General features: G+C 31.8%; 2 protein-coding genes across 2 annotated transcripts; one reads left to right on the top strand and one right to left on the bottom strand.

The window, feature by feature from the left end:
• The first annotated feature begins 3545 nt into the window (after positions 1 to 3545).
• LOC123192765 (trihelix transcription factor PTL-like) lies at positions 3546 to 5942 on the top strand. The gene is made up of 2 exons (XM_044605412.1): positions 3546 to 4126; positions 4658 to 5942. Exons 1-2 carry the CDS (start codon positions 3708 to 3710, stop codon positions 5718 to 5720), a joined length of 1482 nt encoding a protein of 493 aa, XP_044461347.1. The 5' UTR covers positions 3546 to 3707; the 3' UTR covers positions 5721 to 5942.
• A 5203-nt stretch (positions 5943 to 11145) lies between these two features.
• LOC123192645 (RING-H2 finger protein ATL38-like) lies at positions 11146 to 15299 on the bottom strand. The gene is made up of 3 exons (XM_044605275.1): positions 14764 to 15299; positions 14043 to 14140; positions 11146 to 11759 (listed from the first exon to the last, which is right to left on the bottom strand). Exons 1-3 carry the CDS (start codon positions 14920 to 14922, stop codon positions 11336 to 11338), a joined length of 681 nt encoding a protein of 226 aa, XP_044461210.1. The 5' UTR covers positions 14923 to 15299; the 3' UTR covers positions 11146 to 11335.
• Positions 15300 to 16064: the final 765 nt, after the last annotated feature.

The raw sequence follows: 16064 nt of genomic DNA, 5'->3' as shown, positions 1-16064 counted from the left end.
TGTTTACTTTGTTTTTCAACAAATTTTTGAGCATGTAAAAAATTAAAAGATAAATTATGTCTTCAACAAAAAGGCCTTTATCTTTTTCTTCTCTCAAAATCATGATCATCTCCATCAAAGCACGACCGTCCATTGAAATGATATTGTGTGATTTACAGCTGTGATTGTAGGACCCCCCGCTCCTTCCCTTTTTGGCAAAGACATTACAAATTCCCCACTAATCTTCCCTCTAATGCTGCCCAAACAATGATAAAATCGAATCCTTTGTGATTAATTAATTAATTAATTAATTAATTTAATGATTCACTGAGACTAAAGTTTTCATAATTTCGTCTGGGGACCATAAAGCTGCATTTCATTAGTCATAATGCACTTAAAAAGCATAAAAATTAATTATGTTTATTGGCTTGACCATAGTTAACATAATTTATGCGTTGAAATCATGTATTCTTTGAAGGGAGATGTGATTTGGAGCCATTCTATATCCAAAGTATCATATGGAAATAATTTTACAGATTTTCTTGATTTCGTTCGTCTAAAAGAAATTTCTTCATGGGATTTTATCTGCTCTTTGGCAATTGGAAGGGAAAATGCAATAATAGAAAAATCGGGATATACAGGAGTAATAAAACTATGTATATTTATTTTAAATATATAAATGAATACACATTTGATGTATATCATTATAAGATTGAATGATTTTAATTCACTGATAAAGTAATATATAATTATATGATGACATACATAAATATGTACATATTTATATATTCAAAATAGGTAGGATTAGCAGAATTGCCCAGATACAAATAGTATGAAATTGACAATTAATTCTCATCTAGCCATCTATCCTAATTTTATTGGAACCTTCAACTGCATCCCATGCAAGAAATAATTGTGATTCAAAAAAGCAAGATGGTGGAGATAATTTTTTGTATGGTGGTCGTAATGATTTTAGAGGCCATGAATACGAGATTACCAAGCATGCTATATGAGCTTAAATAATGAAGCAAATTTGAGCATCCAAATTCTTTTGATGCTTCTAATGGATACCATTCACAAGAACTATAATTGACACTTTATCAAAGAGAGTGGTTTGACTTATTTAACGTAGTTAGTTTTGTCCTAAAGAGATAATCTGATTCAGATGAAATTCTTTATTAAAAAAAAAAAGAAATGACATCCAAAAGTCATTGCTATCTCAAAGGGCTCGATAATTTTTTTATAAATTTTAGAGACAAATGGTTATTTAGCTTTGATAATAACAAACGATATTTTTATCTTTTTACCAACTTCATACAAAATTTAATTAATCTTATTAATCAATTACATTGAGTAATTAAAACTTGAATTCAATTATTAACTCCATAACCATTACACTTACATAAGTTATGGTTTGATCTTAATATGACATTGTCAAATCTCAAACCTAAACCTTCTACTTAAGAAATCCACGTGCTTAATCACACAAAGTACCCCTTAGGGCCACCCTTAGCATATGCTTGACTCATACAGTTAATACTTTTATTGAGTCGTTGAGGGCTTAAAATTTAGCTATGCCTGTCGGGGCAGATGAAATTGGCCGGATTTTGACATGTGGGGAATTAGGGTTCGCGTCAGATTAGAGCATTAGCTACCGCAGGAAGGAATATATATTGGTCAGCAACGTCTGGGATAAGTAATCAGATCTGAGATTGGGATTCTTTCACGTAAATGGACGGTTAAGATTCTTTCTTCTACACAGTGATGTCAACAATATTATTATTCAATTTTCTTTCTCTTTTTGGTCACAGCAAGGACTCCAGACTCGACTGCACTCACAAAAGCTTGTACTGTAAAGCCAAGTGTAATTAATCTGCCTATATACAACTTTCATTTTTTAAATTTCTTCATCTTTGTTCTCAAGCTGAGAAACTGTCAACGCTAATTCAGTGCATCGATTAATGGAAGAGTTTTGAGAATAGAGAAAGACTGGAAATCAACTTCAGTCAGAATTTCATTTTCCTTTTTAGGTAAGTGAAACTATTTGTAATTTAGTCCTTATATTCATTTATCTAAATTGATTTTTGTGTGATTTCTGACATTGCATAGCCACTAAATACCAAGAAAAAGCATCAAATTATGCATTAAAAAACTTGATTATACGCATGAAGTTTTGAAATTTCTCATGCATGCCATGAAAACAGTTTAAAATACATGAAAGGAAAAGAGTTCGACTGTACAATAACATTAATTTTGACTTCAGAAATGATAAAAACCCTTTTATCTGAAATAATTGAGATCATCTTTATAAGTAAATAATTCAATCCAACAGAAGTGTACACGTAAGGAAAGCATGAACTACTGAAAAGTGAGCATCGCCTTTGCAGCCATTTGTTCATTAATGAAAGAGTCAACGTGGGAAGAAGAAGAAAAGATTACACCGACAGGGTGAAATAATAGCAGTGTTAATTACAAAATGGAGACAAAAATGATGATCGACCTATAATTTTAATAATGAAAGAAAATTCTAGGTTTATAATTAAGTTGGGATGGGAAAAAAAAAAACCTTCGCTAAGAAAATTGTAGATGAACTTAACTTTATTCATTTAGGGTTTATCTTTAATTTAATTTTATTATTACCATATCATGGGATTATATTTTATTTTACTTTAATCTATCTTTAATTTGGTTTATAAGATCAAGAAATTAATTATAGAGTTAGATTTTATGTTATTTCTAGATTATCATTTGTGTTCACGTGACTTGACAAGATCTAATTATCTCAACTTTTATATATAAAATGTAAACTCAACATAAAGACAATATTATATTTGTAAAATTTTAATTTAGAAATTTGGCATAATAAAAGAATTAGAAGTGGTTATGAATCGAACTGAGCTAAAACACTCTTTAATTTAAGTTTGGTTCAAATAAAAAATAGTTTAGATAGCTAAAATTTAGGATAATTCCAATTTGGTTCAAATGAAAATGATTTAATTCTAGTTCGAGTCTACTGTTCAAATCCGTTGTTTATATTTATAACTCAAATTAATTATTTGAATTCATGAATTATTTAAAAAATGATTCTATTTTATCTAATAATAGATAAAATAATATTATTATCACAATTGCTTAATATAATTTTAATCTAAATACGAATAAAATTAAGTCATCACCAAACTCATTAGTCAAATCAAACTAAATTTTTTTTAATTTGAGTTAGTTTATTTTAAAATAGAAATGAATCCCACAACTTAAAATCAAATTAAATTCAAATAAAACCAATTTAAATCAAAGTATAATTCAAACCCAAATCAATCCCCAAGGAATGACACTGAAGTGAAATAATAGATGATGGGTCAAAAAAGTGAAAAAGATGAGACCCTAAACTGTGCACGCGTCATCTAATGACTGCCTGCATTAGGTTATCATGCATCCTCGTGTAAAGCGATGACATTTGTCAATACCCAATTGGGAAATCTCCAGAAATACGTATACAAAAACTCTATCCTTTATCATGATCACACAAGAGAGAAATAGACAGCCACTGTTAGAAATACAAAGAAACAAGGATGCAGTGATGAAAGTAGCGGTAGACTCGGATCCTGTCTCCCAAGAAAAAAGCTTCAGTTTGCACAGACAATAAGTCTTTTAACGTCAAACATTTTTTTACTATCTCTATTTCTCTCCATCTTTTTTCTTCCTTCCTCAAAGAAAACCTAAAAAAAATGGCTGATGATATAAACAATCAGTACGGCCTCCCTGATCTCGGCCAACTGGTCTCCGGGAGAACCCATTTTCCCGTGAATCCACAAGTAGGGGAGCAATACTTGTTTCATAGGAATCATCAGCATGAGTCAATCATGTTGCCCGTTGGGTTGGTTAGCTTTGGTCACGATCATCATCATATTTCTTGTAATACTTCTGTTTCTGGTGCTGCTGCTTCTGGTTCGGCTCATAGTTCGAGATATGGAGGAGGAGGAGGAGGAGTGGAGAGGGAGAGTGGTGGGTGGAGTTTTGGAAATGAAAGTGGGAATTGCCGGTGGCCACGGCAGGAGACGCTTACTCTTCTTGAGATCAGATCTCGACTTGATAATAAGTTCAAAGAGGCTAATCAGAAAAAACCCTTGTGGGATGAAGTCTCTAGGTATAAAAATTCAATACACTTGTTATTTTATGTATTTGATGTTTTTCTTTCGATCAAATTTCTGATTTTTAATCCAAAAGTTCCCTCTACCATCTATCCTAATTCAGTGGAAAGTGACGATGAAAAACTTGATTTTTAATACATTTTATGTTTTCTTTTACCGAGTTTTTGTGGTTGAAACTTGAAATATGACAAACATTAACACAGAGAGACGAGATGTCGTTTTATTTTAACTTTATAGGTTTTCTCAACGATTTCTTGGGGGTTTTTAATGAAGAAAAAGGCTATTCAAACAATCTTTCTCAAAATAATTTAATAGTATTATCGAATTGTTTATAATGTTTTCAAAATCTTTTATTATAATTCAATTACTGGAAATGTTGACTAGAGTGAATGAAGCTGAAGACATTTTGAGTGACTGTTTACTGAATTAATGCTTTTGAGTATCTAATTAGAGGCTATGGAGGATCTAGGGCTTTTTTTTTTTTTGGTGAATTAATTAATTATGGGATTTTTTTTTTTTTTTTACAGAATAATGGCGGAGGAACATGGCTATCACAGGAGCGAGAAGAAATGCAGAGAGAAGTTTGAGAATTTGTACAAGTATTACAAGAAAACAAAGGAAGGTAAAGCTGGAAGGCAAGATGGAAAAAACTACAGGTTCTTTCGCCAACTTGAAGCTCTCTATGGAGACACAAGCAATAATAATCAAAATATTTCACTCTCAGAATCCAATCTTGATCATCATAATCATTCCAATTCTAGTCTTCTTTACCAAACTCAACACAACCAAGAGGCTTTTCCTGATCAGAGCCTGAGTCTCTCCAACACTTCCGAATTCGAAACCGCTTCTTCAGAAAACAATGATAATGATGATCTTTCAGCCATTGCCTTTATGATGAACCAAAAATCCATGGAGAATAAGCAGAAGAGGGTTAAGAAGAGCTGGAAGGAGAAGGTTAAGGAATATGTAGATTCACAAATGCAGAAGCTAATGGAGTCACAAGAGGCCTGGATGGAAAGAATGCTGAAGACTATTGAAGATAAAGAGCAAGAAAGATTGTGTAAAGAAGAAGAATGGAGGAATCAAGAGGTGGCTCGGTTTGATCAGGCGCATGAATTTTGGGCTAAAGAGAGAGCTTGGATTGAAGCGCGAGATGCTGTAGTAATGGAGGCACTGAAACAATACACCGGAAGAGGATTAGAAGTTTCACCATCAGCTGATGCAAAGAAAGTTGCCAACAATAATAAATGGAGTGAAGCTGAGACTTCATGTTTAGCACAAGTTGTAACAAAATTCCAAGAAAATGGATGTTCAGATGAAAACGTGTGGGAGGAAATAGGGGTACAAATGGCTAGTTTGGGATATTTCAGGAGTGCAATTGAGTGTAAACAGAAATGGGAGAAGATGAAGATGTATTTCAATATGGCAACAGAGTGCAACAAGAAGCAAAGGGTTGAAAGCATGGATTTGTCTGCAAGTTCTTATGGAGGAACCCAAGTGTTTCACATGATGGGAATTGAAGATCAGGAGAATTTGTGGGAGAAGGGAAAAAATCATCAAGTGAGAGAGAATTTGAGGTTTTCTCCATAGAAATTTTCTAGGCTTTAGCTTGTTGATGAGAAGGTAAGAGTTATTATGGGTGTGTCACAACTGGGGTTTTGTTTAATTATCTGTTAAGTAACTGGCTAGGGAATTTTCTTCGCCAATTTACTCAATTCTTAAGTGCAAGAAAATTAAAACCTAAATGCTCATTAAAAGATGTCAGGTTTTCCATGAATCAAAAGATGATAATTCCAGAGTTGTGGCATTTAATCTGGCATTGAAACAATAATAAATTGGTGGGTTTTTGTGCTTTAATTAGTTCTTTTAAATCTTGTTCTCTTGGGAGTTCCCATTGGGTAAGAAATACATTGTTTCCTTTATATATATATCTAAGCCTGCCCAAATACAGAAGGTATATATAAATTCTCTAATTCATGTGATAAAACTTGCCATAAATATTCACTGGTAGAAAATTATATTTTGGCTAAAATCTCAACTTTTTTTTTTCTACTCTATCAACAGGTGGTTAAAGTACAAGGTAAAAAGAAGTTTTACATTTTCCCTCTTATAAGGCAATAGAGTTATTGCTATCATCTCCTAATCTTTATGTAAAAATGGCTAAACCTCTCAGAGACAATGATATTGTTGCAAACATCTATCAGGTATGAGATCTTTTTTCTGGCCTCTAGGGATTAAATTGTTTCATTTTTATGGAAAAATAAAGCTTGATTTGTAATTTCAGCTAGTAAATTATAACAACCTATATATGCACCCATAAATGCTAATGCAAACATTGAGATTTATACAGCAATGAATAATTTTTCTCTGATAGGGCTTCAGAGAATGGATGTTTTGTTGTGTAATTCATAGAGGTCCCCCATATTTTTATAGTACCATGCATTGTCTGCACGAAATCTACTTCATTTATGTAGAATTTTGTTTCTTCTGAATGTCGTACTGCTGCTCTATATTTTAATGCTGTCATTAATTTCAGGGGTTAAATTTGATACATTAGAAATGACTAGAAAAATTGGTAAAACTAGAATTATGTCGAAGTTATTTACTTTTACTTCTCATTAGATCTCTAATTTTCTGTTTATTATTTCAGCAGCATCTGCATTAATTTTAGGGTTTCATATGTCTGTTGCAAGTCACATTTAACTGAAGAGAGAGTCAATAATTTCTGTAAAAGGATTCAGTAAAAGGGTTTCAAGGCAGTCTACAAGAGATTTAAATTCAGTAAAAGGATTCTTTTCAGATTTGAGTTTATATATTATATTGACCAAATATGGGATTCTGATGAACAGTTGATGAAATAGACTATATCAAAAGAATAAATTTTGATCATGAAAATATTAAAATATGTGTAAAATTCTTTAAAAATTTGGACAAATCTGAAGTAGAATAATATTGGAATTCTACTCCATAACTGATTTGACCCTGGAAATATAATATGCAGGAGTGTCCAGTAGTCGGTCAAAGAGACAATGAACACTGTGAAAATGTACATTTTGTTTTGTTCTACAGCTTCTACTTAAGTGGCATGGATCCCATCCACAATAATTTTAGATTCAGCAATGAGATCAAGATTTTTAAAAGCCACCATTAGTGTCTCATTGCAGAAGGAAACATCGATACCAGCTGATTACCCAGAAATCTTCGGCTAAATGTTGCATTCTTCTTTCATTTTAGCATCATTTTTTAACATTTCTCGAAGATACAGAAAAACAAAAACGAAGAAGAATAAAATACTTAGGGTTCTTCTTCATTACAAAAGAAATATTATGAAAATAATACATGATTAATTTATGTAGGATCACATATTTAAAGATTAATCAAGAATGTTTTGGAGAATTTTTTAATAATTAAGCTTTGATATCAACATTATAAAAGTAATTATACATATGTATATACTACTATAATACTATACGAGAAGATATAGAAACAACAAAAATATTTCCATTGCTTTAGATAGGAAAAAAAAATAAATTAATTTTATTTTGGATTCGATCGAATAGAAATTAAGAGGTCAATCCAAAACTTTTAAATGAGCCTATGATATAATAAAGAATAATATTATGTGTGTTTATTTTTAATATATAAATGAACATATATTTACATAAGTCATCATGTGATTAAATATTATTTTATCTTTAATTAAAAATTATCTAATTATATAATAATACATATGAATTATGTATTTATTTATATATTTAAAAGAAATATATAAAATTTTATTGTCTAATAAAAGTGAAGTTAATTAGGTGGGCTTTTTTAATTTATAATCTGTCTTTTAAGTAAAATAATTTTATAAAAATATTTATTAATTGATTTTATTAAAGGGTGAGAAATACCATTTCATTAAATTTTAGGTAAAAAAATAGTAATTTGATCTTAAAAACAATAATAAATACCGATTTCTTCTCTCCAAAGTTCAAACTAAAAATGGTTTTAAGAGGACTTAAATTTATATTTTTATAGATGAAAGCTTCTCATTTAATAATTTTAATTTTTTTACCAATCAAACTATTCTTCAAAACAATTCTACCACTCTTTAATAGATTTTTAATATCAACCAAAGCAAATTGACAATTTTACTATTTTCTTTTAACTGCAGTAAATTTTGAAATAAAAAATATGATTTATACACAGTGTTCCAAGGCTAAGGCCAAACCCTAATTGGAAGAATGTAAATCACACTCAAGGAATGTCAATGGCATAACTCCAACTAATTTATATATTGCTTTTCTTTTTTGGTCATGTTGACCGAATTCACTTTTCTCCATGAAGGGTTTTTTCATCAAGGCCCACTGAGTAGACAAAAATTCTAGATCATTAAAATACAACTCTACATTTAAGATTTATAAATAATAATAAAAAATGTGACATGGGTTTTAATTAATGTATTTAAAGAGAAAAATATTTTCCACCCGGGGTTTGTTATAATAAAATTTCTACTCTTTAAAATTACAAAAATCAATTTTCCACCCATCAGGTTTACTAAAATCTGTTAACCTATTTTTGAAAGACAAATATGTCTTTTATTGTTTTTGTAATTCCCACCCAGCTGCTTTGCTGGAATAGATTCGGTGTGAGATGGAATGGAACATGGTGTTGTTATTGGCCATTCCTTTAATGAAAATTTTTGTGGCATTGAATTTGGCTAAGTTGAAAATTATTTTCAGTCCTTCTATTCTATCATAATCATTGGTAGGTTTCTTCAAACAGACTGACTTTATCAAAATTGCATCAAAATGGTGGAATTCAAGTTAGATTTGATTGGGTTTAGGGCTGGATTCGAGCCGAGCCAGCTTGAGCTCGAGCTCGGTTCGAGCCCAAAATAAGCCGGGCTCTGCTCGGCTCTATCGAGCTCGAGCTGGCTCGGTAATTTTTTTTTAAATTTTTTATATAAAACGACGTCGTTTTGATCTATATATATATACAAAACGGTGTTGTTTTGATATGAAAAATGAGCCGGACCGAGCCATAAACGAGTCGAGCAGAAAACGAGCTGAACTCGAGCCGAGCCGAGTTTGGCTCCAGTCGAGCTCGAGCCGAACTCTAGCCGGCCATAAAAAACCGAGCCGAACCCGAGCTGGCTACGAGCCGAGCTCGACTCAGCTCGAATCCAACCCTAATTGGGTTGCAGTTAATAACATTACTTCAACTACTTAGAATAACAATGGTTGGAGTTTTCAATTAAAGATAGAAACTGTATTTTGTCAAGTTGGTGAAGGAACTATATTTTATAAGTATTTTGAGGTATAAATGATAGTAATCTTATAATATTTTGGAAACCGAACAAAAAATTTTATTTTTTAAACTTGAAGGTGGGAAAGCGTGATTATGACTCGGCTCGCAGCCAGCCCTAATTGGGTTGCAATTAATAACATTACTTTAATTACTTGGAATAACAATGGTTGGAGTTTTTAATTAAAGATAGGAACTGTATTTTGTCAAGTTGGTGAAGGAACTGTATTTTGTAAGTATTTTGAGGTATAAATGATAGTAATCTTATAATATTTTGGAAACCGAACAAAAAATTTTATTTTTTAAACTTGAAGGTGGGAAAGCGTGATGATGACAAACCCTCAGTGGGAAAACGTTGTTATGGAAAATCTTAGGTGGGAAACATTGCTCTCTTGCATTTAAAAGGTTGAGATGACATTTAAGATTTGCCATCTTTAATGCACAAGTTGCTTTAAATACCAACCATTTAAAATGTATGAATCTAATATTCCAAGGAATGTGTATGAGTACAAAGAATATGTATGCAATGCTTAAGAGTTGCGTGGTTATATTTTTTAATCAACGGAAGACATTAGTAAGTTTTACTTTTATTGATTTATTTTTATAGGAAAGTCAAATATTCATATAAAAAGGAAAATGTGAAATGGAAGACAAGCAGTGCAAAGATTTATGTTCACATCCTTGATTTCCTAGGTGTAGATTGAACCTTAATATAAATCAATTGGTTTTGTGTAATATGAGTTTTAATTTTTATATTTGTAAATCTAATATATATTTTCAACATGGCATCAGAGCACGAGTCAAACGGTGGGTTTAACAGCTTAAATATTCTTGGATAAAAGTGACAACGCATCTAGTCAAAAATTAGTTGAGCCGAAAGACAAATTTAACCGTCTTGGTGGTTGCACTTAAGTGAGGGTGTTGGAGATTCAAATAAAAAAAGAAAGAAAGAGAGTCTCACATCTAATAAACTTAAGTAAAATGAGTGGTATATAAATATGTAAATTAGACCTTAACATAAGCGAATTAGTTGTGTAACATGGGTTTCCATCTTCACACTTGTAAATCCAATATATATTTTCGACACTAGACAAGTAATTTAGTTTTACTTAGCTATAAATAAAAGCTTGGAGAGAAGATGAGTTTTGCCAGGGCCCTAACACAGCCAAGGCCACACGCCTGAATGATGATTGATTATTCAATAAAATTGTGTACCCATAAACAAATGGACACATATTTAATATATGTGTCTATTTGTATAATTATTGAATGATTTTGAATTAAAGATAAAATAAGATCTCATTATATGTGCATTCATTTGTGTATTTAAAAACATTTAGTATTGCTCTTGATTATTCTACTTTTTTCCAGGGATAAAAGAAACTGAGATATCATTTGCACTTCCTGCTGAAAAGGAATATGAAAAAAAAAAAAAAGAGAGAGAGAGAGAGAGAAACAGAAGTGCAGTCACATGCAGAACATTACCAAGATCTGAACCTGACCAATATAGAAAGAACTAAATTCCAAATGGTACACTGGTGTATAAACAAATTTTGGCAAAATATGGGCACTTCCTTTTCTTTTATGAGATTCTAAGCATATTGTATGATTACCTAATTTAGGATGCTAGGCACATATTATCACAGTTATAAGGCTCACCAGCACCAGGAGTTGCATCATGTAGAAAATCCAATAAAGAATCCATGTTTATGGAGAAAACAAATTAGAACAAAACTGCCAGTTGAAAGAGAAAAGGAGGGCAAAATTAATCAATTTCTGCAATATTTACAGTACCCCAGAAGGGAAATAAGTAATCTAAGTTGGCTTGATCAGTATTGCTGGACATACCCATTTGCATATTCTGGCATAAGTCTCACTGGCTATAGCTGAGATTCAAGGATTACAATGGTAATTCAAGGGTTTGATGGACTTTCGACATGTTTGTTTACAGAGTCTTTTACAGTCTGATGAGCCTCGGTTGTGGTGGAAATGTTGTCGGCAGCGTCTGCTCGATCACCTTCAGATGAAAAAGGGTCTTCTTGAACAGGGTCCATCCTCTGGTTTCCAAGGGTTCGTGAAGAAAACCCGTGTCCAGTCAACAAGTTATACGAATGTCTATCAAAAGCATGGACATAATGAGATCGAACAGCTGAACTAAACAAGGGCTGCAGCAAGTGCTTTCTTTGAGGACACTCGCGCTGTGATATTCGACAAACTGGACATGTGGAATGTTGTTGCAGCCATATGTCTATGCAAGTAACATGGAAGGAGTGCCCACAGTAGGGAAGAATTCGCAATGTATCTTCACAATGGTATTCTGATAGGCAAACTGTACATCTGCCAAAAGAGAAAAGTTGAAAAAAAAAAATTCTCTAATTTACCAGGATATTGAGGAAACAAAAGCTCATATGTGAATCAAGTAAACACAACCCCCAAATGAAAAGCACTCCACAAATATAATGCTGAAAAGAAACAACATTACAGAAACCCTGGTTGTAAGTTAACAATAATTTGAATTCATTGGTTGGAAGAAAGAACTTTTAATAATATTCAAAATCCAAAGTTCTAAGTCTCCATTAATAGCAAGATGATATAAAGAAATCATATTGTGACATAAAACCAAGAAGGGATCGCTAAGAAAAAACAGAAAGAGCACAACAATGGGTACTCCAAAACCATTCCAGAACATTAAGTTAATGTAGACAGTTTAAATTTTAGCAGCGAAATGGTAGCAGCTAAAAAGCTGATTCATCATTGATTCTCTGCCAGACACACGCCTTCAAAGTTTCTTTTAGTGTGGAATGTTGACATTAACAATCCTACACATAAGTCTACCAGAGGTTCATAGTGTAGAGGCAAATTAGGGAAAGTGAAATTTAATTTGCTTGTTTAAACCTACAGCCTAGAAGTTTAACTAAAAAAGATGAAGAGCAACCTGAAGTCAAAAGCTAAATATTTTGACTAGCAGGTAGATTGTATGGATTGTCATGGACATCTGAGACCAGACGCATTATCTTCTGCATAAACTTTAAAAAGATGGCAAACCACTTGACTGAAAAAATCAAGTAGCAAGATCCAAAATGTGTTATATAATTGGCTCAAAAACCTACTCACTCTATTTCCCAGACGTGTTATCTTCCTAAGAAAGGAAGGTATGGGGTACTTCTTAAAATTTGAAGCAAGGAGAAAATCTAGATTACAACATAGTTACAACCCTGAGTCAGGTTAAGTTACATTGGCTTTCAAGAGATCTGGCTTTATATAATAAGAACTATAAGATTATTTGCTGCTCTAAAATACACTACTTGCTTAAGATTAGAAATCCGGTAATCATAGTGTTGCAAGTGCCAATACCTTTTGCTAATCCTAAGCAGAATATAAACAGTTTCACTTCAACAAATACATCTTGCAGACAAAATCCAATCAACCACAGTAAGTTCAGAGCAGGACAGCTAAATTTCACACAAAAGGGAAAGCAAGTCCATGTTAGACAGTGTATTGATGGCACATTGCAAAGTCCAAACCGGCATTGAACACCATTAGATGGCTTTTTATGTTCAGGTTTCCATTTAAAATTCGGCACAATTTCTAAACAATTCATTTAACAAAGTTCCAAAATATTTGACTTTATTTTCATTCAAACCAGAATTATTAAATGAAGATGAAAACCAGTTCACCCTCCTCCCTGACCTGAATCCCATAAAAGAACTATATTGAGGAGAGCACTCAACTTGTCAAATATAATCAAAGACCACGTTTTTTATGGGCTGCAGCAGGCTTCCATTGGTACTAAAGAGTAACATTCAAATTACTATGTGAAATAAAATTTCAGCAATTAGTCAAAAACAAAGATTTTTGTACATTTGAAATCGATAAGACCAGCATGCCAATTGAAAAAATGTCACCAGTCATCCATAGTTCATGTAAGGCATTTGCACCTTGAAATATATGATGACAATTAGAACAATTTCCATTTATAAAACCAACCATGATTGGCCAACAAAAAAATTTGAATAACCAAGCACATGTTCCAGGAGTGACTAGATGCCTAATTGAGGGCACTCATTTAGCCAAGAAGTTTTCCAGAAACAAGAGAATCAACGAAACAAAAAAAGGGTAAGGAACACATGATTAGACACACACATGTGATAAGGGGAAAAAATGAATTGAATGATTTATAGGTTCACTTCACTTAGGATGATTAAATCAACTTAATAAATAACATTAAAACACTAAACTTCACTTAAATATTTGGTCCCTTCATTTTTCCATGGAAAGAGCTAAAAAACAGAGACAACAAATAGAATACCCTCAGCTAGTAAGGCTCCTTCAGTTCTATGGTACTGTTGATACATAGAACTATAAAATTTTTATATTAACATAGATCTGTGGCCTTATCAATATACTTTCATATCGATCTATCAGCCATTTCATATCATCCAAATTTAATAAAAGCCCTTGATTGGAAAAACAAAGCGCTAATAAGAAAAAGAAGCTGTAAATTCAAGAAAACTTGAATCTCAACAAAAAGAGAGACAGAGAGACTTTGAATGATATAAAATTCAAAACAAACAAAATGAACATTATTATAAAAATCGAACAAGGCAAATATGAACATACTGAGCATCTTCTGCAGCTGCAAAAAACTCATCACTGTACTTCGTTGTTGGAAAGTTGGCTATAGCTACAGGCTCAAGACCCTGAAACCCTCTTTCCAGCTGTACCAAAAAACAAAGGAATGGTCAAATTCATAGCCAACCCTCCCCCTTAAATACCCAGAGGAAATTCATCCCATAGGAAGGTGAACTAATGAAATAGTCTCACTGTGAAACCAATGTGCACACCAGCTGATGAAATCACAAAAACAAACTATTTTCCAGCAAAAAATCGAAGTAAAAATTGACTACCAGTCACTACAAGTAGCAAAGAATCAAAATTTTTGGGGACAAAGAAACCAGGGGTCATGCTCAACCAAAAGCTTCCATGGATCAGTAATTTTACTAGTACAGTACTAATTCCCAGAAGTCAAATTGTACAAATGAACAAAGGAACAGCAACAGTGGTAAACTAGTACTACAGATCATCTCTGGAAAATTCAAGAAAAAATTACCAACAAAAACATGAAATTTAAAAAAAAAAATGCCATTTTAGCTTAATACAACTCAGAAAGTGAAAAACATTACCACTTTTACTATGTAACTAGCTCAGTAAACTTATTGATTGATACGCTACCATTTTCACTAGAAAGACGGAAACTTTTGTATCCTTTTTCTTAAGCTAAAATGAGCAAAAACTTGAAATTAAAAGAACCCAGAAACCAAATTTTTACGGAAATGCTTACCAAGCTGAAATTAGATCGAGACGCAATAGGAAAAGATCTTCGGTATGCGTTCAACTGAATCCGAGCACAGATGAGGCGCGTACAAACGAACACTATAAACATGATACTCACAGCGAATCCTATCACTGTCATGACCAAATTCAACCCAGAAGATATCATCTTTTCTTAAAATTTCTCAACTTTCCAATATCAAAAACAAAGTTTGATTCTTAATATCCAGCAAACCCAGAACTCAGTTCAATTCTCTGTGAGTTTCATTAGCATTGGTTAAGTAGGTAGTTTATTTTCTTTCATACATTGTATGAACTCATTGTCCAGTACTTGAGACTTTTTCATAGAGTGAAAAGAGAAGAAAGAGGAGTGCCAAGATGGAAAGAATGGAGGGATTGGCCAAAGCCGTAAAGTGAAACCCACATGGAAAAACAAGATTTTGATGAGAGATTGAGTGAATATAAGGTAGATTTTAGCAGATCCACAAACATTATAATCTTAAGAACAAAACTTAACTGATCCCAACTGAACAGTACTGGACCGGCTCTGCTTATCTTTTTACTTTCGTTTAAATACTTTATTATTATTATTATTATTATATCTTTAATCCTAGTCTTGTCTTGCTTCTTGATGTTGGGTTGAAAATTTTTTTATGTACTTTTAACTTTTATTTTTTTAAATATTCAATTTTCTCATAGAATAATATTTTTTAATTATAATAAAAGAAAATTTTACTGGTAATGTTATTTTATGCATTCTGAACATGGGAAACACTAAGGATAATGGTAATAAAAGAGAATCATTTTAGTTCTTTTTACCTATTTAATTTCATTAAGCTTTCTAAATATATATTAAAATAATAAGTTTGTAAATTAAAATTAAAATGTTTTCTTAAATATGCAATTATATTTATTTGTGTTTTTGTCTGATAAATTAAAGGCAAATATATATTAAACTAATTTTGTACAGTTTTATATTTCATATTTAATCTGCATTTGGATAGTTGAAATTACCTCCAAAACCATTTTTAAGATGAATTAATTATATAAATAATAGTAAATATTCAAAATTAATATTACGTGAATTTGTTTATCTTATATAAATGATAACCTCTAAAATAATTATGTTTAGTATTTTTTATGAATCAATAAAATTGTATATTGAGTTTAAAATATTTAGGTTCGATTTATATAATAGTTATTTGATCCCAAACTAGTCAACTCTTACTCAAAGTGTCAGGAATATATTGGGTTTTGCAAATATATTGAGTCTATAAATATAGAGATTGAAACTTATATTATACAAAACTA

Source organism: Mangifera indica, chromosome 12 (assembly GCF_011075055.1).
Source record: "Mangifera indica cultivar Alphonso chromosome 12, CATAS_Mindica_2.1, whole genome shotgun sequence".
Lineage (NCBI taxonomy): Eukaryota > Viridiplantae > Streptophyta > Magnoliopsida > Sapindales > Anacardiaceae > Mangifera > Mangifera indica.
Note: the sequence above shows the minus strand (reverse complement) of the source record. Positions and strands in the feature narration are given on the sequence as shown.